This window comes from Haliotis rufescens, unplaced genomic scaffold (genome assembly GCF_023055435.1).
Source record: "Haliotis rufescens isolate VD_foot unplaced genomic scaffold, xgHalRufe1.0.p SCAF_6, whole genome shotgun sequence".
Lineage (NCBI taxonomy): Eukaryota > Metazoa > Mollusca > Gastropoda > Lepetellida > Haliotidae > Haliotis > Haliotis rufescens.
This window is the reverse complement of record NW_025964334.1, coordinates 33,877,701-33,901,189: the sequence shown is the minus strand read 5'-3', so window position 1 is coordinate 33,901,189 and position 23,489 is coordinate 33,877,701. Positions and strand designations below refer to the sequence as shown.

Sequence of the window (23,489 nt, the reverse complement as noted above, 5' to 3'; positions counted from 1 at the left end):
GGGAATCCCCTGTTGATGCAGGTCTCCGGGCTTTGCTTCTTCGTTGAAACCAACGACTGCGGGTAAGGTTATGATAAACCTAAAACCACAATCATAGATAATCTGGGACTCGAACCCACAATCAGAGATTTCTGTCACACCTAAGCGAAGCAGCTCCACACCGCGAATTGCGGAGCTGTTTAATAAGAACAGAAAACAAGCGTACTGTACATGATTTTAATCTTCCCTGACATCAAATCGGACCTTTTAACAGACCCATATATACTATTCCACTGTAGCACACCAACGTATCATGATCCATTTCCATTATCTGTGATAATATTTAGAAAATATTCAAAATTAGCATGCATTAAATTAGCCTACTATAAAATCTTAGGTGAATTTCGTGTTAAAATATATTTATTTCACATTTTCACATGTACACAGGAGTCATATTTTGTAAGTTTTTGTCCCGAACGTCTGAACAATCTTGGCAGTGTTCTGCATAGTATCTATATAATAAATGACGGAAGAATGCAACACCAGCATACACACATATATAACATTTATACAAAGCCACATCTGAGTATTAGACAAAAGTGAAACACGTATGGGATGTGATGAACCAATCAAATTATTCGATGTCTAGTGACGTCATGTTAAGTCAATAACCAGAATTATTGTCGAAAATAAAAGTCCTGTATTACTCAACTTTGATTGGGGCATGTGGATGTCCAGGCGGCGATTGCTAGAATTTGTTGTCATACGAATAGTGTTTAATATTGTCATGAATCTGACCAAGTTGTAACATTATTACAAATCAGAATGAATATAAGTACATTTCCATACGCTGTGGGTCTTAGTTTGATAATATAACGATATAGCACAGTATCCCTGTCAAAAGTTAAGTATTATATATTCGTAAAGAGAGGATTTCATGAACATGTTCCTAACGAAATGTATGGTTAGTAATCAGGCTTACAAATAAGGGTTAATGACAAGTGCATTTTGATCAGCAATCACTAATCATGCTTACAAATTAGAGTTAAGAAAGTTAAAAATGAGTGAGTGAGTGAGTGAGTATGGTTTTACGCCGCCTTTAGCAATATTCCAGCAATATCACGACGGGGGACACCAGAATGGGCTTCACACATTGTACCCATGTCGGGAATCGAACCCGGGTCTTCGGCGTGACGAGCGAACGCTTTAACCACTAGGCTACCCGACCGCCCCAGTTGAAAATGAACAGTGTCAAATTCGTTGAAGTGCATTATGATCAGCATCGCTCGGCTCAGCCGAGTGCCAAGTCTACATTTGTAGTGTTTATGAGTTTCTCGATGACGATTCAGTTGCCATGGTTATAGCTTTGTGATGTAGGAATCTTCCGCTGCCTCTTCATCGGAATAATCTGTCACGCCCAACAGCATCGGAATGGTCCGTTGTATCTTAGCAACGGCAAGGGCATCGTAAAGATCCAAGAAAATATTTTCGTGTGGAATTTTATTGAAAACGCCAGCATGTTTCATAGCTTTCCGCATATCATAAGAACAACCGCACAGGAACAGTTTGATGTTGACGTGGTCGTACTCAGTGAAGATGTGACTAAGGACATTGGCGCCTGAGGCATCCAAGTAGTTGATGACGCTGCAATCGACGATGACGTGGTGCGTGTGTCTCATAGTTCTTAGTTTCTCATCCGTCACAAGGATGCCGCCGTCCTCGGGGTCGACTTCTTCGTCCTCGGAGTTGACCGTGTCGATGGTGTCGTTGGAGTAGGTGGAGTCAATGCTTCCGTGGCGTTTTATGCTGCTGTCGGCGTTCTGTCGGAGCACACAGCTGTTATTTTGTACCTCGTCAGTCATTGTGAACAGAGGGTTGTCCATATTGGAGACTGAGACGCGTTTGGTGCTGTCACTTTTTGTATACACTGTGCTGTTCATTCCCCCAATGAGGTTATTCTCAGAGGTACTTAGAGTCGTGTTTTCAGTCGGCACAACGGAGCTTCTTTTATCTTCGCTAAACAGCACCTCACTCTTCCCAGATTTGCCCATTTTCTTTTCGTATTTCTTTATCATCTTCAGTAGTTTTCTGGGGTTCACAGTGCATTTGTAGAGGTTGGATCGGAAGATCTCGGCGTTGGCGTAGTACAGAGAAGACTGGAAGCGGAAGATCTTGACGCCAGGGATCTCGACGGAATCCTGATATTTCTTGTGCTCCACCAGGGTGCTGTCTTTCGTGGTTCTGCCGAGTCTGTAGCCGCGGGCAAACTGAGTCTGGAACACAACAGTGATGAGTGACACACCCACGCCGATGAAGAGACCGTAGTCGATGTCGAGGAACACGGCGCTGGTGAAGGTGCTGAACCAAATGACGAAGTCGAATTTGTTGACACGCCAGAATTTGCGTCCGTCGAGAATCTGGATGAAGAGTCCTTTGAGAGCGATGAAGATGATGGCTGCGAGGATTGACTTGGGGAGAACCTCGAAGACGAAGCTGATGACCATGATGACGAGGACCATCAGACCGGACGTAAAGATGCCGTTGACGACCGTCTTGGTGTTCATGCCGCTTGAAACCATGGATCGTGGGGGCGCCACGCTTGAGGGAAAGCACTTGAAGAAAGAGCTGACAAAGTTGCACATGCCGTAGGCGATGAGTTCCTGACTGTCGTCAACCTCGTAGTTGTGTTTCTTGGCGCAGATCTTAGCCATGGCGATGGTGTTGGCGAAGATGAGGATGGCGATGATGAAGCAGTCGGCCAAGACATCGGGGGCTTCTGCCAGTGGTGGAATGACAGGTGGGGGAATGGAGTTAGGGATGCTACCGACGATTGCGATTCCAAAGTTTGTGTTTAGGTCACCAAAGTAGCCAACGATGCATCCAATGATGACGACGAAAAGCTCGATAGGGATTGGCATGAAGAGCTTATGCTTGAATCTCTCGTTAATGCAGTCCTTGACCAGCACGATGATGAGACAAGTGATGACGGCACAGACGATGGCAGCAACGTTGACCTCGGTGATGTGGGAGAAGATTTCAATGTAGTTATTGATGAACTTGAACAGACCGCCGTGTTTCGTGATGTCCAAACCAAGCATAGCTGGAACCTGGCTTGTGGCAATGTGGATAGCAGCTCCTGATGTGAACGCGCAGAAGAAGGACTCGGATAGGTAGGCGGTGATGAACCCGAGCTTGAAGATGCCCATGAAGATCATCATTAACCCCGAAACGAAAGTCACAGCCATGGCTACCCCTTCCTTGTAATCCAAGTATGCAGGGATTTCATTAAGATGCACTTGAGTACCGTTCAATGTAAAGTTCAGAATATCCGGATTAGAGGCGACAAAGGCCTCGCCTTGACGGTCCACAACACCAGCAGTCAATATACAGATCACAGCACTGGTGCCGATGGAAACGTGGGCAGATGTTCCGAAAAATACGTAGATGATAACAGGCCATAAAGATGTATACAAGCCGTTCTCGATCTTCACAGACGTCAGCTGGCCGAACGCCAGTGCTTGGGGGATATGTAGTACCCCAATTGTTAAACCTGCCAGGATGTCAATCAGAATGTTTTCTTTAATGTTGTAGTACCGTAGGACCTTGAGGATTGGGAGATAACCGCTCACCAGCTTCCATAGTCGCTTCTTTGAGCAATACGCCTGTTTCTTCAGGCGTTCGGATATGCTCTTGGATTCGAACTCGGTCTTGGCGTGGATATCGTCGAACGCTGTTTGAGTAAATGGTGGTCGCTTGATGACAATGGCATTGTCAACGACGTTGACGGCAGGGCAGGAGAAACGTCGTCCTTTCGTGCCCAGGCAACCGGGTGGGATCACTATTGCCGCGTCACTGATAGATACTGAGCGTTTCTCCTTCATTGTGGGAAGTCTGTAAATGTAGAAAATAAAACAAAAACTAAGTCATGATAGAACTGAACGGTACACAGTCACACAGGAACGAATAGTCAGTGTTTAAATGTTGACAGTAAAAGTATAACTAGTTTGTTTATGTCTTTTGTAAATATTGTATTAGTTACAGTTGTGGGTTACATGTTTTGTTTTCATTGTGTTATACCCAAATCCCTCCCACACAGTGACTTAAGCGTGGTTAAGCGTGTGACGGGACCCAACATGGCTCCACTTGTTTCCCTTGGTCCGATAGTATTCGTGTCTGGTGTTTGGTGTAGAGTTTGAGTTTCTAGGAATGGTGCAATATTTGCGTCCTGTAAAACCCTGCTATCATCAGAAATCAATCGTACTTGTAGCGCTACGAAACGTTATATAGAGCAGGTTATTATTGAACATTGCATCGTCATTAAAGCCACATAGCTACGAGTGAATGAGTATGGTTTTGCGCCGCTTTCAGCAATATTCCAGCAATATCTCGGCGCCACCGCCCCACACAGCTACGAGAATGTTATAAAAATGTTTTATGCTTCAACAGCAATGCATTTGATTTCAATGTAATATACCCGCTGGTTTGACAGATGGAACTTCATAAATACAAGTTCGAGTTTTATAACGCAATTCTGCACAACACGACATAAAACGGTGTTTGTCCACTCGACATGAGGACATTATGCGTTTACCGTGTTTGCCTGTATGTTACGGTAATAACGTTCACCGTGGAAGGAAGAGAATATATGGATGCCAACTTCTTTATTATGAGGAACACAACGTTTCGGAGTATATGCTTACTCCTTCATCAGGTGAATGAATGCCATGAGGCAGAGAGCATATACATGTACATGTAAGGACAACAAAATTAATAAGATAACAAAAGGTGGAAAATAACAAAGGGTACAAGCTAACAAAGGAAGTCAACAGAGATGATTGGCGCTGATAGCAATACACAATAGAAGCCTAACACTTAAGTTCTCACAGCTAACAGCTAAGTAATTAGTAATGGACACTGGGCAGTATTCCAGTTATAGCTCGGCGTGTCAGCTTAATGTGGGAGGAAAGCCCGAAGAGATGCAGGTCTCAGACGTTTACCACTTCGGTGAAACCCATGAGCACGGGTATGGTGCTGACAAACCTAGAAACATAATCGGGGCGAACCGGGATTCGAGCTCACAATCATTGGTTTCTGGCGTGCGCAAGGGACGCAACTCTTCACAGCGAATTGCGGCGCCTTAGACGACTGGTCCACCCGTGCCCCTCGTATACTAGTACTTATCTGAGCGATATCATTTTATTGCACGTATTGTTAATTAACGTACACGTAAGCCCTGTGCGAATTTTCAAATTCTTCAAGAAATTATATTTGCTATCAAGTTTACACATCTTTCTGTTAACCTTAATACGCTTATTATTTTACCTTTACAGTCCTCTTCGTATTTGGATACAGTTTTAAGAACATAACATATTACGATGAAAAATATTAACATGTGTGAAATCTACCTTATTGATATAATTTGTTTGTTTATTTGTTTGTTGTTTAACGCCGCACTCAGCAATATTCCAGCTATATGACGGCGGTCTGTAAATAATCGAGTCTGGACCAGACAATCCAGTAATTAATATCATGAGCATCGATCCACGCAATTGGGATCAATGACATGCATCAACCAAGTCAGCGAGCCTGACCACCCGATCCCGTTAGTCGCCTTTTGCGACAAGCATAGTCGCCTTTTACGGCAAGCATGGGTTGCGAAGACCTATTCTACGTCGGAATCTTCACGGGTCTGATATAAATTGAAGCAACATAGAATTTTCTGATGACCAAAATACAATCGTAATGTACTGACAACCGTATGTTTGTTTCAGACGAAATATTTACCACTAAACATCAAAGCACCAAGAGCTGTCACACGCCCGATGAGGATAAACAATTTTTGTGATATGTCTTGAAGATCCCATGAAGATCCTTCATCCCGAAACAAAGTCAAAGCCATGGCTACCACTTCCTTGTAATCCAAGTATACAACAATTTCATTAAAAGGCTCTTGAGTTCCGCTCAATGTAAAGTTCAGAATATCCGGATTAGCGGCGACAAAGTTCTCGCCTTGACGGTCAACAACACTAGCAGTCAATATACATATCACAGCTCTGGTGCCGATGGAAACGTGGGCAGATGTTCCGAAAAAATACGTAGATGATCACAGGCCATAAATAGCCCACCATCATAGGTTTCAAGCGTGTGCAAGGGACGCAACTCTGCACAGCGAATCGCGGCGCCTTAGACGACTGGGCCACCCGTGCCCCCAGAATAATATGGAAGTACTACTTTAGTCAACATGCATGTTATAGATTATGTTGTATCTTCACAATTATGTTTGATTACAGAGTTAAAAATATTAGATTATTCTCCTTTGGTGTCAGACGTGCACTTGTCCTGTTCCGTTATCATTAGAATCAATAAATGAGGCTTCAATCGCAGACAATACTCAATTTCCTGAAGTAGACGAAGATGATAATGTTAGGCCACAACGATATGACTCAAACAAGATGGATATATAGCAGTAGCATGTCGATATTGAACAGGTAAACATACTCACAACTGTTGTCCACAAACTAAGCTCGCGTCAGGTTGAAACCACGGCCTGTGATGACATCGCGCTCGTGCATTCTGACACCGCACGTGGACGTATAACACGTGGAAAGCGGACACTTGTAAACCAGAGATACAGTTAGAAAAGAAATACCTTGGTTGGGTGACAGTTTCGAGATCGTCTTAAAAGATTGTATAAGGGTGATTATCTTATTTCTATGGGTAAACTCGTCAGTTTCAGTAATGTAATTGCGAGATAGCCAATTAACAATACCATTGTGCCCAAGTGGGGAGTTTAACAGTCTTACCTCAGCACTCACATTATATAATGAGAACATAAGACTCAATCCACTGAATCCAGTTCAGTGTGTATTCAGTGTGGTGAAGCTCATGGAGCAGCATCTCCCCCTCTCTCTCCCTCCCGGTCTCGCTCTCCCCCCCCCCCCTCCCCCCCTCTCTCTCTCCCTCCCCCCCTCTCTCTCTCTCTACCTCCCGGTCTCTCCCTCTCTCTCTCTCTCTCTCTTAAGTTTTCAAGGAAAGATGGACTTTAAACACACTAGTTTACAAGTAATCATAATGTGGTTGTGCATATTCCTTTTTTATGCGTGACTATGATATGATTATAGTAATCTACGTTACATAAATTGTAATCTACGTTACCTTCATGAATATTGTGATTTCAGCAAGACTAACAAGGATAGACTAAGTATTTACTCTTCAATGTAAACTGTCATCATTACATCTGGCACCTAGGATTTGTAAATGTCCACCAACAAACACATAATGACACAGATCAGGTAACAAATATGTTCTTCACAGAAAATGTGACAGCTACGTTACCACCAGTAATAAGCAGCAAACATTATAAAAAACTGTATATACTGAAACACTATTGGAAAATTATTTATCTGGAGAGAAAACTTGATCAACAAATCTATTGATTTCCTTTTAGATCATGTGAATTTTGATGTCAATGGCCTTCAAAACATTAGTATTGTTTATTCAAGCAACAAACATATCATCACTGCCATGCACTTATAACACTAAAAAACGTAAAAAAGGCAAGTGATTTATATTTCAATAATGCTTGATTTTATGTTAATTCTGACCTATTAATATTTCAAAAGAAAAATATATACATATTCACACCTTTTTAATTCAGAAAATCTGTAAAAACGTACACAGTTTTTTCCTGTCTTGAAATCACCTGATTTGACCGGAAACATGTGGTAAACAAGGGGAACAACTGCTGATTGGTGGGAATTAGCACTTATGCCTTCTCAGTGTTGGCATGAACTGTAGACTTAATGTTCCTGTAATTAACTCCCTTTTTTATTTCAAGATGTCACGTAGCTTACATCACGTAGCTTACATCACGTAGCTTACATCTCGATCTATAAAACACCCTCAACACACGTGGAAAATACTTACAATCTTGTTTCTCACTTTGACAAGCAGACAGCACTTAGGCAACATGAGCATAATCCCTGTACCATAATCGGGAGACCAGTTTTTATGTATCGGCAGTAACGTAGCTTACAAGCTTAACTCAACTCTCGAAAATGGTGCTATTTTCGTGACATAAAGTGCTTATTCATTTAACCGGATGCCTGTCACCACTTTGGCTCACCAACGTGTGTATTCGTGATGTCTTATGAACAATTATATTGTTTTTATATCTCAAAATGACAGTTGCTGTTTCAAACAGAAATAAAGTAACGTAGCTTACCTGAAAACTGGCGACACGTTTTTAACAAGCATAACTTCGTCATTAAATAAGATATCTCTGTGAAATTTGGCATTCTAGTGCATGATATATCAGAGTTACTGAAAAAACAAGAATAACTTGCTTAAACATAAGGACATTTAACCAATCACAATCGTTTCATGATTGATATTAAAATCGACAATCACATTATACTAAAATGTTGCTATTATGACCGATGCTGCAAAACTATGGTTTGGAAAGCAACCAAAATGTCAGTGTCACATCTTTCCCAATACCATTCCCAACATTTACTTTCTCTGTCAAGTTAATTTAATGCAAAATATACGGCTAGTGGCTAAGCGACAGGTTAAATTTGAAATTGTACATTCTTCGTGAGAATGGGTGATTTACTCATTCAATGTAGCCTGGTTTATACCACTGTGTGGGTGATGTAGTGTGGTATATTTACAGTGTGCGGGAAATGAAGTGTGGTATATTTACACTGTGTGGGTGATGTAGTGTGGTGTATTGACAGTGTGAGGGCGATATAGTGCGGTATATTTATACTGTGTGGGTGGTGTAGTGTGGTGTATTGACAGTGTGAGGGCGATGTAGTGTGGTATATTGACACTGTGTGGGTGGTGTAGTGTGGTATATTGACACTGTGTGGGCGATGTAGTGTGGTATATTGACACTGTGCGGGAAATGAAGTGTGGTATATTTACACTGTGAGGGCAATGTAGTGTGGTATATTTACACTGCGGGATATGTAGTGTGGTGTATTGACAGTGTGAGGGCGATGTAGTGTGGTATATTGACACTGTGTGGGTGGTGTAGTGTGGTATATTGACACTGTGTGGGCAATGTAGTGTGGTATATTGACACTGTGCGGGAAATGAAGTGTGGTATATTTACACTGTGAGGGCAATGTAGTGTGGTATATTTACACTGCGGGATATGTAGTGTGGTGTATTGACAGTGTGAGGGCGATGTAGTGTGGTATATTGACACTGTGTGGGTGGTGTAGTGTGGTATATTGACACTGTGTGGGCGATGTAGTGTGGTATATTGACACTGTGCGGGAAATGAAGTGTGGTATATTTACACTGTGTGGGTGATGTAGTGTGGTGTATTGACAGTGTGAGGGCGATATAGTGCGGTATATTTATACTGTGTGGGTGATGTAGTGTGGTGTATTGACAGTGTGAGGGCGATGTAGTGTGGTATATTGACACTGTGTGGGTGGTGTAGTGTGGTATATTGACACTGTGTGGGCGATGTAGTGTGGTATATTGACACTGTGCGGGAAATGAAGTGTGGTATATTTACACTGTGAGGGCAATGTAGTGTGGTATATTTACACTGCGGGATATGTAGTGTGGTGTATTGACAGTGTGAGGGCGATGTAGTGTGGTATATTGACACTGTGTGGGTGGTGTAGTGTGGTATATTGACACTGTGTGGGCGATGTAGTGTGGTATATTGACACTGTGCGGGAAATGAAGTGTGGTATATTTACACTGTGAGGGCAATGTAGTGTGGTATATTTACACTGTGCGGGAAATGTAGTGTGGTGTATTGACAGTGTGAGGGCGATGTAGTGTGGTATATTGACACTGTGCGGGAAATGAAGTGTGGTATATTTACACTGTGAGGGCAATGTAGTGTGGTATATTTACACTGTGCGGGACATGTAGTGTGGTATATTTACACTGTTTGGGCGATGTAGTGTGGTATATTTACACTGCGGAAATGTAGTGTGGTGTATTTAAACTGTTTGGGCGATGTAGTGTGGTGTATTTACACTGTTTCGGCGATGTAGTTTGGTATATTTACACTGTGCTGGATATGTAGTGTGGCATATTTACACTGTTTGGGCGATGTAGTGTGGTATATTTACAGTGTGAGGGCGATATAGTGCGGTATATTTATACTGTGTGGTATATTTACTCATTCAATGTAGCCTGGTTTATACCACTGTGTGGGTGGTGTAGTGTGGTATATTGACACTGTGCGGGAAATGTAGTGTGGTATATTTACACTGTGCGGGAAATGTAGTGTGGTATATTGACACTGTGAGGGCGATGTAGTGTGGTATATTTACACTGTGCGGGATATGTAGTGTGGTATATTGACACTGTGCGGGATATGTAGTGTGGTATATTGACACTGTGCGGGAAATGTAGTGTGGTATATTTACACTGTGCGGGACATGTAGTGTGGTATATTTACACTGTTTGGGCGATGTAGTGTGGTATATTTACACTGCGGGATATGTAGTGTGGTATATTTACACTGTTTGGGCGATGTAGTGTGGTATATTTACACTGCGGGATATGTAGTGTGGTATATTCACACTGTGTGGGCGATGTAGTGTGGTATATTTACACTGTGCGGGATATGTAGTGTGGTATATTTACACTGTGTGGGCGATGTAGTGTGGTATATTTACACTGTGCGGGATATGTAGTGTGGTATAATCACACTGTGTGGGCGATGTAGTGTGGTATATTTACACTGTGCGGGATATGTAGTGTGGTATATTGACACTGTGTGGGCGATGTAGTGTGGTATATTTACACTGCGGGATATGTAGTGTGGTATATTTACACTGTTTAGGCGATGTAGTGTGGTATATTTACACTGCGGGATATGTAGTGTGGTATATTCACAGTGTGAGGGCGATGTAGTGTGGTATATTAACACTGTGAGGGCGATGTAGTGTGGTATATTGACACTGTGCGGGAAATGTAGTGTGGTATATTTACACTGTGAGGGCAATGTAGTGTGGTATATTTACACTGTGCGGGACATGTAGTGTGGTATATTTACACTGTTTCTGCGATGTAGTGTGGTATATTTACACTGCGGGATATGTAGTGTGGTATATTTACACTGTTTGGGCGATGTAGTGTGGTATATTTACACTGTGCGGGACATGTAGTGTGGTATATTTACACTGTTTCTGCGATGTAGTGTGGTATATTTACACTGCGGGATATGTAGTGTGGTATATTTACACTGTGGGCGATGTAGTGTGGTATATTTACACTGCGGGATATGAAGTGTGGTATATTCACACTGTGTGGGACATGTAGTGTGGTATATTTACACTGTGCGGGATATGTAGTGTGGTATATTTACAGTGTGAGGGCGATGTAGTGTGGTATATTAACACTGTGGGGCGATGTAGTATGGTCTGTCTACACTGTGGGGCGATGTAGTGTGGTATATTTACAGTGTGAGGGCGATGTAGTGTGGTATATTAACACTGTGGGGCGATGTAGTATGGTCTGTCTACACTGTGGGGCGATGTAGTGTGGTATATTTACACTGTGAGGGCGATGTAGTGTGGTATATTTACACTGTGAGGGCGATGTAGTGTGGTATATTAACACTGTGGGGCGATGTAGTATGGTCTGTCTACACTGTGGGGCGATGTAGTGTGGTATATTAACACTGTGAGGGCGATGTAGTGTGGTATATTAACACTGTGGGGCGATGTAGTATGGTCTGTCTACACTGTGGGGCGATGTAGTGTGGTATATTTACACTGTGAGGGCGATGTAGTGTGGTATATTAACACTGTGGGGCGATGTAGTATGGTCTGTCTACACTGTGGGGCGATGTAGTGTGGTATATTTACACTGTGAGGGCGATGTAGTATGGTATATTAACACTGTGGGGCGATGTAGTATGGTCTGTCTACACTGTGGGGCGATGTAGTGTGGTATATTAACACTGTGGGGCGATGTAGTATGGTCTGTCTACACTGTGAGGGCGATGTAGTGTGGTATATTCACACTGTGTGGGCGATGTAGTGTGGTATATTTACACTGTGAGGGCGATGTAGTGTGGTATATTTACACTGTGAGGGCGATGTAGTGTGGTATATTAACACTGTGGGGCGATGTAGTATGGTCTGTCTACACTGTGAGGGCGATGTAGTGTGGTCTGTCTACACTGTGGGGCGATGTAGTGTGGTATATTAACACTGTGGGGCGATGTAGTGTGGTATATTAACACTGTGGGGCGATGTAGTGTGGTATATTTACACTGTGAGGGCGATGTAGTGTGGTATATTAACACTGTGGGGCGATGTAGTGTGGTATATTTACACTGTGAGGGCGATGTAGTGTGGTATATTAACACTGTGGGGCGATGTAGTATGGTCTGTCTACACTGTGAGGGCGATGTAGTGTGGTATATTAACACTGTGAGGGCGATGTAGTATGGTATATTAACACTGTGAGGGCGATGTAGTGTGGTATATTAACACTGGGTGGGCGATGTAGTATGGTATATTAACACTGTGGGGCGATGTAGTGTGGTATATTAACACTGTGTGGGCGATGAAGTATTGTATATTAACACTGTGGGGCGATGTAGTGTGGTATATTAACACTGTGGGGCGATGTAGTGTGGTATATTAACACTGTGGGGCGATGTAGTATGGTCTGTCTACACTGTGGGGCGATGTAGTGTGGTATATTTACACTGTGAGGGCGATGTAGTGTGGTATATTAACACTGTGGGGCGATGTAGTATGGTCTGTCTACACTGTGAGGGCGATGTAGTGTGGTATATTAACACTGTGAGGGCGATGTAGTATGGTATATTAACACTGTGAGGGCGATGTAGTGTGGTATATTAACACTGGGTGGGCGATGTAGTATGGTATATTAACACTGTGAGGGCGATGTAGTATGGTCTGTCTACACTGTGGGGCGATGTAGTGTGGTATATTAACACTGTGAGGGCGATGTAGTGTGGTATATTAACACTGTGAGGGCGATGTAGTGTGGTATATTAACACTGTGAGGGCGATGTAGTGTGGTATATTTACAGTGTGAGGGCGATGTAGTGTGGTATATTAACACTGTGAGGGCGATGTAGTGTGGTATATTAACACTGGGTGGGCGATGTAGTGTGGTATATTAACACTGTGAGGGCGATGTAGTGTGGTATATTAACACTGTGAGGGCGATGTAGTGTGGTATATTTACAGTGTGAGGGCGATGTAGTGTGGTATATTTACAGTGTGAGGGCGATGTAGTGTGGTATATTAACTCTGTGAGGGCGATGTAGTGTGGTATATTAACACTGGGTGGGCGATGTAGTGTGGTATATTAACACTGTGAGGGCGATGTAGTGTGGTATATTAACACTGGGTGGGCGATGTAGTGTGGTATATTAACACTGTGAGGGCGATGTAGTATGGTATATTAACACTGTGAGGGCGATGTAGTGTGGTATATTAACACTGGGTGGGCGATGTAGTATGGTATATTAACACTGTGGGGCGATGTAGTGTGGTATATTAACACTGTGAGGGCGATGTAGTGTGGTATATTAACACTGTGAGGGCGATGTAGTGTGGTATATTTACACTGTGCGGGATATGTAGTGTGGTATATTAACACTGGGTGGGCGATGTAGTGTGGTATATTAACACTGTGAGGGCGATGTAGTATGGTATATTAACACTGTGAGGGCGATGTAGTGTGGTATATTAACACTGGGTGGGCGATGTAGTATGGTATATTAACACTGTGGGGCGATGTAGTGTGGTATATTAACACTGTGAGGGCGATGTAGTGTGGTATATTAACACTGTGAGGGCGATGTAGTGTGGTATATTTACACTGTGCGGGATATGTAGTGTGGTATATTTACAGTGTGAGGGCGATGTAGTGTGGTATATTAACACTGTGAGGGCGATGTAGTGTGGTATATTAACACTGGGTGGGCGATGTAGTGTGGTATATTAACACTGTGAGGGCGATGTAGTGTGGTATATTAACACTGTGAGGGCGATGTAGTGTGGTATATTAACACTGGGTGGGCGATGTAGTATGGTATATTAACACTGTGAGGGCGATGTAGTATGGTATATTAACACTGTGAGGGCGATGTAGTGTGGTATATTAACACTGGGTGGGCGATGTAGTATGGTATATTAACACTGTGGGGCGATGTAGTGTGGTATATTAACACTGTGAGGGCGATGTAGTGTGGTATATTAACACTGTGAGGGCGATGTAGTGTGGTATATTAACACTGTGAGGGCGATGTAGTGTGGTATATTAACACTGGGTGGGCGATGTAGTATGGTATATTAACACTGTGAGGGCGATGTAGTATGGTATATTAACACTGTGAGGGCGATGTAGTGTGGTATATTAACACTGGGTGGGCGATGTAGTATGGTATATTAACACTGTGGGGCGATGTAGTGTGGTATATTAACACTGTGTGGGCGATGTAGTATGGTATATTAACACTGTGTGGGTGATGTAGTATGGTCTGTCTACACTGTGGGGCGATGTAGTGTGGTATATTAACACTGTGGGGCGATGTAGTATGGTCTGTCTACACTGTGGGCGATGTAGTGTGGTATATTTACATTGTGTGGGCGATGTCGTGTGGTATATTTACACTGTGTGAACGGTATAGGGTGGTATTTATACAGGATTAAGGATCGGCCTAACCATCTTTGATTCGCCTTTGGGTTGTATAGATCCGAGTTAGGGAAATACATTACTGACTCATCTGGACAGGGTGGCCTTCATATTAGTGATGAGTTCGTTCTGCTACAGATATACAATATATAAGCTTCGCCACAGTGTCTTCCTTCACTACCGCACACCTGCTTATAACAAAACCTTCCGACATCGTATTGCCTGGACAATGCTAAACCCGCATATGAACTTATTCAGCCATGTTTGTGTCATTTCGTGTGGCTCTCATGGTATGTATAGCCATGGAGGATCGTCACTTATAGTGGAAGCAGTGTGTTGTTTGCGTATTGTGTGTTGTGTGTAGCTGCAAGTACAAGCATAGCCAGTGGAGGATCGTCACTTATAGTGGAAGCAGTGTGTTGTTTGCGTATTGTGTGTTGTGTGTAGCTGCAAGTACAAGCATAGCCAGTGGAGGATCGTCACTTATAGTGGAAGCAGTGTGTTGTTTGCGTATTGTGTGTTGTGTGTAGCTGCAAGTACAAGCATAGCCAGTGGAGGATCGTCACTTATAGTGGAAGCAGTGTGTTGTTTGCGTATTGTGTGTAGCTTCAATTACAAGCATAGCCACTGGAGGATCGTCACTTATAGTGGAAGCAGTGTGTTGTTTGCGTATTGTGTGTTGTGTGTAGCTGCAATTACAAGCATAGCCATTGGAGGATCGTCACTTATAGTGGAAGCAGTGTGTTGTTTGCGTATTGTGTGTAGCTTCAATTACAAGCATAGCCAGTGGAGGATCGTCACTTATAGTGAAAGCAGTGTGTTGTTTGCGTATTGTGTGTTGTGTGTAGCTGCAATTACAAGCATAGCCAGTGTAGGATCGTCACTTATAGTGAAAGCAGTGTGTTGTTTGCGTATTGTGTGTTGTGTGTAGCTGCAAGTACAAGCATAGCCAGTGGAGGATCGTCACTTTTAGTGAAAGCAGTGTGTTGTTTGCGTATTGTGTGTTGTGTGTAGCTGCAAGTACAAGCATATAGCCAGTGGAGGATCGTCACTTATAATGCATGTAGTATGTTGTTTGCGTATTGTGTGTTGTGTGTAGCTGCAATTACAAGCATAGCCAGTGGAGGATCGTCACTTATTGTGGAAGCAGTATGTTGTTTGCGTATTGTGTGTTGTGTGTAGCTGCAATTACAAGCATAGCCAGTGGAGGATCGTCACTTATAGTGGAAGCAGTGTGTTGTTTGTGTATTGTGTGTAGCTGCAATAACAAGCATAGCCTGTGGAGGATTATCACTTATAGTGGAAGCAGTGTGCTGTTTGTGTATTGTGTGCAGCTGCAATTACAAGCATAGCCAGTTGAGGATCATCACTTATAATGCATGTAGTATGTTGTTTGCGTATTGTGTGTTGTGTGTAGCTGCAATTACAAGCATAGCCATTGGAGGATCGTCACTTATAGTGGAAGCAGTATGTTGTTTGTGTGTTGTGTGTAGCTGCAATTACAAGCATAGCCAGTGGAGGATCATCACTTATAGTGGAAGCAGTATGTTGTTTGCGTATTGTGTGTTGTGTGTAGCTGCAGTTACAAGCATAGCCAGTGGAGGATCGTCACTTATAGTGGAAGCAGTGTGCTGTTTGTGTATTGTGTGTAGCTGCAATTACAAGCATAGCCAGTGGAGGATAGTCACTTATAGTGGAAGCAGTATGTTGTTTGCGTATTGTGTGTAGCTGCAATTACAAGCATAGCCAGTGGAGGATCGTCACTTATAGTGGAAGCAGTGTGTTGTTTGTGTATTGTGTGTTGTGTGTAGCTGCAATTACAAGCATAGCCAGTGGAGGATCGTCACTTATAGTGGAAGCAGTGTGTTGTTTGTGTATTGTGTGTAGCTTCAATTACAAGCATAGCCAGTGGAGGATCGTCACTTATAGTGGAAGCAGTGTGTTGTTTGTGTATTGTGTGTTGTGTGTAGCTGCAATTACAAGCATAGCCACTGGAGGATCGTCACTTATAGTGGAAGCAGTGTGTTGTTTGTGTATTGTGTGTAGCTTCAATTACAAGCATAGCCAGTGGAGGATCGTCACTTATAGTGGAAGCAGTGTGTTGTTTGTGTATTGTGTGTTGTGTGTAGCTGCAATTACAAGCATAGCCACTGGAGGATCGTCACTTATAGTGGAAGCAGTGTGTTGTTTGTGTATTGTGTGTAGCTTCAATTACAAGCATAGCCACTGGAGGATCGTCACTTATAGTGGAAGCATGTTTGTGTATTGTGTATTGTGTGTTGTGTGTAGCTGCAATTACAAGCATAGCCACTGGAGGATCGTCACTTATAGTGGAAGCAGTGTGTTGTTTGTGTATTGTGTGTAGCTTCAATTACAAGCATAGCCACTGGAGGATCGTCACTTATAGTGGAAGCATGTTTGTGTATTGTGTATTGTGTGTTGTGTGTAGCTGCAATTACAAGCATAGCCACTGGAGGATCGTCACTTATAGTGGAAGCAGTGTGTTGTTTGTGTATTGTGTGTAGCTTCAATTACAAGCATAGCCACTGGAGGATCGTCACTTATAGTGGAAGCATGTTTGTGTATTGTGTGTTGTGTTTGCATGAAGAGCCAATGCAGGACCGTCACGTTTGTGAATGTACCTAGAATCATATTCTAGTGCATTCTTGGGTTCAAACAAACAATCATGGCTTTCTCTCATGCCTAATTGACAGAAAATTGCGGCGATATTAAATAAGAACAGAAATCAAGCGTAATATAAATTAGTTTAATCTTCCCTGACAACAACTCACATCGTCAAACAGATCCAATATATCTTTCCCCTGGCACCAGTGGTCAAACACAACAACGTATCAACATAAATTTCCATTTTCTGTGATACTATTTAGAAACTATTTAAATTAACATTTTTTACAGTTAATCTCGTCTTAAAATATACTTATTTCACATATACATATGTACACATGGGTCATATTTTGTAAGTTTTTGTCCCAAACTTCTGACCAATTTTGTCAGTGTTCTGCGTAGTATCAATATAATCAAAGACGGGAGAATGCAACACGAGCGCACATATATAGCATATATACAAAGCAACATCTTAAGGAGTGTGATGAACCAATCAAATCATCCGATGTCTAGTGACGTCATCTAAAGTCTAAAACCAGAACAGTTACAAGAATGAAAGTCTTACACGACTCAACTTTTGATTGGGACAAGTGAATGTCCAGGTTGCGAATGATTGCTAGAATTTGTTGTCATACGAACAGTGTTTGATATTGTCTTCGCTCTATTGCATTTAACATTATTACAAATCAATATGAATTTAAGTAGAATTCAATATCCTGTGGCTCATAGTTTGGTAACAGAACGACAAAGCACAGTATCCCTGTTTTATATATTCCTAACGAGATGTGATTTCGCAAACAAATAGCTCACGAAATGTATGGTTAGTAATCAGGCTTACAAATGAAGGTTAATGACAAGTATTCGTTGAAGTACATCATGATCAGCCTCGCTCGGCTCAGCCGAGAGCTTGTCTCTACATGAACTGCATTTGTAGTGCTTATGAGATTCTCGATGACGACTCAGTTTCCAAGGTTATAGCTTTGTGATGTAGGAATCTTCAGCAGCCTCGTCATCGGAATAATCTGTCACGTCCAACAGCATCGGAATGGCCCGTTGTATCTTAGCAACGGCAAGGGCATCGTAAAGATCCAAGAAAATATTTTCGTGTGGAATCTTATTGAAAACACCAGCATGTTTCATAGCTTCCCGCATATCATAAGAACAACCGCACAGGAACAGTTTGATGTTGACGTGGTCGTACTCAGTGAAGATGTGACTAAGGACACTGGCGCCGGAGGCATCCAAGTAGTTGATGACGCTGCAATCGATGATGACGTGGTGCGTGCGTCTCATGGTTCTTAGTTTCTCATCCGTCACAAGGATGCCGCCGTCCTCGGGGTCAACTTCTTCGTCCTCGGAGTTGATTGTGGTGATGGTGACGGTGGAGAAGGTGGAATCAATGCTTCCGTGGCGTTTCATGCTGCCGTCGGCTTTGAAGCCATTCTGTTTGAGCGTATAGCTGTTATTTTGTGCTTCGTCAGTCATTGTGAACGCTGGGTTGTTGATACTGGTGACGGAGTTGCGTTTGGTGCTGTCACTTTTTGTTGACTCTGTGCTGTTCATACGCCCAATGAGGTTGCTATCAGACGTGCTTAGATTCGTGTTTCCAGTCGTGTTTGTTGATGGCACTGATGTCTTCACAACGGAGCTTCTTTTTTCTTCGCTTAGCAGCATCACACTCTTCCCAGATTTGCCCATTTTCTTTTCGTATTTCTTTATCATCTTCAGTAGTTTTCTGGGGTTCACAGTGCATTTGTAGAGGTTGGATCGGAAGATCTCGGCGTTGGCGTAGAAAAGAGAAGATTGGAAGCGGAAGATCTTGACGCCAGGGATCTCGACGGAATCCTGATATTTCTTGTGCTCCACAAGGGTACTGTCTTTCGTGGTTCTGCCGAGTCTGTATCCGCGGGCAAACTGAGTCTGGAACACAACAGTGATGAGGGACACACCCACGCCGATGAAGAGACCGTAGTCGATGTCGAGGAACACGGCGCTGGTGAAGGTGCTGAACCAAATGACGAAGTCGAATTTGTTGACACGCCAGAATTTGCGTCCGTCGAGAATCTGGATGAAGAGTCCTTTGAGAGCAATGAAGATGATGGCTGCGAGGATTGACTTGGGGAGAACCTCGAAGACGAAGCTGATGACCATGATGACGAGGACCATCAGACCGGATGTAAATATGCCGTTGACGACCGTCTTGGTGTTCATGCCGCTTGAAACCATGGATCGTGGGGGCGCCACGCTTGAGGGAAAGCACTTGAAGAAAGAGCTGACAAAGTTGCACATGCCGTAGGCGATGAGTTCTTGACTGTCGTCAACCTCGTAGTTGTGTTTCTTGGCGCAGATCTTAGCCATTGCGATGGTGTTGGCGAAGATGAGGATGGCGATGATGAAGCAGTCGGCCAAGAAATCGGGGGCTTCTGCCAGTGGTGGAATGACAGGTGGGGGAATGGAGTTAGGGATGCTTCCGACGATTGCAATTCCGAAGTTTGTGTTTAGGTCACCAAAGTAGCCAACGATGCATCCGAACACGACGACGAAAAGCTCGATAGGGATTGGCATGAAGAGCTTATGCTTGAATCTCTCGTTAATGCAGTCCTTGACCAGCACGATGATGAGACAAGTGATGACGGCACAGACGATGGCAGCAACGTTGACCTCGGTGATGTGGGAGAAGATTTCAATGTAGTTATTGATGAACTTGAACAGACCGCCGTGTTTCGTGATGTCCAAACCAAGCATAGCTGGAACCTGGCTTGTGGCAATGTGGATGGCAGCTCCTGATGTGAACGCGCAGAAGAAGGACTCGGATAGGTAGGCGGTGATGAACCCGAGCTTGAAGACGCCCATGAAGATCATCATTAACCCCGAAACGAAAGTCACAGCCATGGCTACCCCTTCCTTGTAATCTAAGTATGCTGGGATTTCATTAAGAGGCACTTGAGTACCGTTCAATGTAAAGTTCAGAATATCCGGATTAGCGGCGACAAAGGCCTCGCCTTGACGGTCCACAACACTAGCAGTCAATATACATATCACAGCACTGGTCCCGATGGAAACGTGGGCAGATGTTCCGAAAAATACGTAGATGATAACAGGCCATAAAGATGTATACAAGCCGTTCTCGATCTTCACAGACGTCAGCTGGCCGAACGCCAGTGCTTGGGGGATATGTAGTACCCCAATTGTTAAACCTGCCAGGATGTCAATCAGAATGTTTTCTTTAATGTTGTAGTACCGTAGGACCTTGAGGATTGGGAGATAACCGCTCACCAGCTTCCATAGTCGCTTCTTTGAGCAATACGCCTGTTTCTTCACGCGTTCGGATATGCTCTTGGATTCGAACTCGGTCTTGGCGTGGATATCGTCGAACGCTGTTTGCGTGAACGGTGGTCGCTTGATGACAATGGCATTATCAACGACGTTGACGGCAGGACAGGAGAAACGTCGTCCTTTCGTGTCCAGGCACCCGGGTGAGTTCATTGATGCCGCGTCACTGATAGATACTGAGCTTTTCTCATTCATTGTGGGAAGTCTGTAAATGTAGAAAAAAACCAACTAAGTCATGATATAACTGTACACAGTCACACATGAACTAATATTCAATGTTTAAATGTTAACAGTAAAAATATAACTAGTTTGTTTATGTCTTTTGTAAAAAGTGTATCAGTTACAGTTGTGGGTTTTCATTGTGTTTATACTCAATTCGACCCCACACAGTGACTTTTGCCACATAACTACCAGTGAATGATTGATTATTTTTTGCGCCGCTTTCAGCAATATTCCAGTAATATCTCGGCGCCACCGCCCCACACAACTACTAGAATGTAATAAAAAAAATTTATTCTTCAACAGCAATGGTTCACTTATGGTTGAGCGTCATTATAAAATGTAAAGATAAAATATAAGGTGTCTACTAGGCAATAAAGACTATACAGATATGCACGTACTTATACCATAGCTGATAAGTTGATGATGAAGGCATGGGATAATCTGTACAATAAATACTTTCTATTAACGGGTGAATTACAGTAAACTACGGTTATAACGAACTCAAGGGACTACTAATTTTAGTTCGTTATATCCGTCAGTTCGTTATAAGCGTGTTCGTTATAACCGTAGTTTACTGTACGTCCCTATTCTATACGCCAGAATGAAGTGATGCACTGTGACCTGGTATTTCGTGTGTTGGTTGTTGCTTCAAGGCCTTCTGCCTTAGCAGTTTCGGCTTACCTTGTCCTCTGTGTGAGAGTATTATTGACCGTGTTTGGTGTAGAGTTTGAGTTTCTGTCGCTACAAATGGTGCAATGTTTGTTTCCTGTAAAACCCTGCTATCATCAGAAATCAGTCGTACTTGCAGTGCTACAAGCAGAGTACGTTATTATTGAACGTCGCATATCCATTTCAGACACATAGCTGGTGGATATGAATGAGTGAGTGAGTATGGTTTTGCGCCGCTTTCAGCAATATTCCAGCAATATCTCGGCGCCACCGCCCCACATTGCTACGAGAATGTAATAAAGAAATATTATTCCTCAACAGCAATGCACTTGATTTCAATGTTATAAACCCACATGTTTGACAGATGCAACCTCATGTAGACAAGTTCGAGTTTGTTACACAATTCTGCACAACACGACATAAAACGGTGTTTGTCCACTCGACATGAGGACGTTATGCGTTTACAATGTTTGCCTGTATGTTACGGTAATAACGGTCACCGTGGACCTGTCACTGATTACATACTGACACAGCGTTACCTGCAGATGCCTGACGAAAATATTCTTACAGGTAATCACGAATGAACTTGAGAATGAATTTGTAAATAAAATTTCAAATTATTTTAGTATTGACTTCGGCGTGTCAACTCTAAATTTAACTCCTTACATTAATAACCTTGTACAAAGTGCATGTATACTTCTGTAAACGATATAATTGCATTGCAAGTGTTGATAATTAACGTACACGTAAGCCCTGTGCGAATTTTCAATTATATTTGCTATCAAGTATACATATCTGTATGTAAACCTTAATACGCTTATAATTTTACCTTTACAATCCAGTTCGTATTGCGATACGGTTTTAAGAATATAACATATGACGATGAAAAATATTAACATGTATTAAATCTATTTTTCATCTAATTTGAAGCAACATAGAATTTTCTGATAACCAAAATACAAGCGTAATGTTTGTTTCAGACGAAATGTTTACCACTAAACATCAAAGCACCAAGAGCTGTCACACGCCCGATGAGGATAAACAAGTTTTGTGATATATGTCTTACCTTGGCAGAGATCCGGAACGCACTGAAGAAGTAACGAAAGCTAAACCCACTGATCCCGAAGCTGGTAGGCGTCACCACTGAATCTTGACAGTGGACGGCAGGCTTAAATACCTAGGGTAACAGTGTCAATTCATCACCTCTCAATTCATCGCCATCAAGACTATTCTCTCCTAAGCTCCGCCCACTGTCATTTCAGGGCTTAATCCCGGTGTAGGTGCATCTTGAGCTTTGACAGGCTGTTCTGTGGAAGATGTAATGTCTTGTGATTGACACACCGTGTGTCAGCTATGATGTAATACATCTTCAGATGTCTAACCGAGAATCGTCTGAGCCAAGGACACTCTATTGAACGCTTTGTTTTCTCTCATTTTGTTTGTTTCTGTATTAATCGTCTTCTTCCTGATTTTTAATATGTGACCAGGTATATTTATGTTCTAAATATGATTGAAATTTGTGTCAACGATTTTTCTTTGCATAGTATGTTTTATTTTTATGCATTTTAGTTCAAACGCTTTGTTTTAGATTTTTTACCGATTACAGTTTGTGAATATGAATGTTTATTTAAACTAAGCATTCAAGTACAACAGATTTTATTGGTTTAAATTAAAAGCACAAAAATATATTGAAGCGTGGTTATTGAACTGTGATATTTAGATTATGATTTAAATGATAAATTAATGCATTAACGAAGAGTGTTATAACTAACGCGGCATTGCTTAAATGAGCTTAGACATGTTCTAAGAAACATATAGAATATACTGATGACGTTTGTGATAACAGTGATTAGAGTTACGTTTTGGCAGAAATATCCCAATCTGACCTCTGTGGATTTTTTGTAAATTGTTACCATGATATGTCGGGTATTTATGAAATCTCTTTTTTGGAAAGAAGCGTAAGAGTCAGTTCCCGGTATTTGATTGGTCTATTATAT

At 42.5% G+C, this 23,489-nt stretch overlaps 2 protein-coding genes across 2 annotated transcripts; both read right to left on the bottom strand.

The window, feature by feature from the left end:
* Nucleotides 1-202: 202 nt before the first annotated feature.
* LOC124116036 (sulfate transporter-like) lies at nucleotides 203-6,623 on the bottom strand. Its single transcript, XM_046477244.2, has 2 exons — nucleotides 6,482-6,623; nucleotides 203-3,870 (listed from the first exon to the last, which is right to left on the bottom strand). The coding sequence occupies exon 2, from the start codon at nucleotides 3,858-3,860 to the stop codon at nucleotides 1,338-1,340; it is 2,523 nt and encodes an 840-aa protein (XP_046333200.2). The 5' UTR covers nucleotides 3,861-3,870; nucleotides 6,482-6,623; the 3' UTR covers nucleotides 203-1,337.
* Nucleotides 6,624-17,396: 10,773 nt separating this feature from the next.
* Nucleotides 17,397-22,712, bottom strand: LOC124116037 (sulfate transporter-like). The gene is made up of 2 exons (XM_046477245.2): nucleotides 22,559-22,712; nucleotides 17,397-20,806 (listed from the first exon to the last, which is right to left on the bottom strand). Exon 2 carries the CDS (start codon nucleotides 20,794-20,796, stop codon nucleotides 18,241-18,243), a length of 2,556 nt encoding a protein of 851 aa, XP_046333201.2. The 5' UTR covers nucleotides 20,797-20,806; nucleotides 22,559-22,712; the 3' UTR covers nucleotides 17,397-18,240.
* Nucleotides 22,713-23,489: the final 777 nt, after the last annotated feature.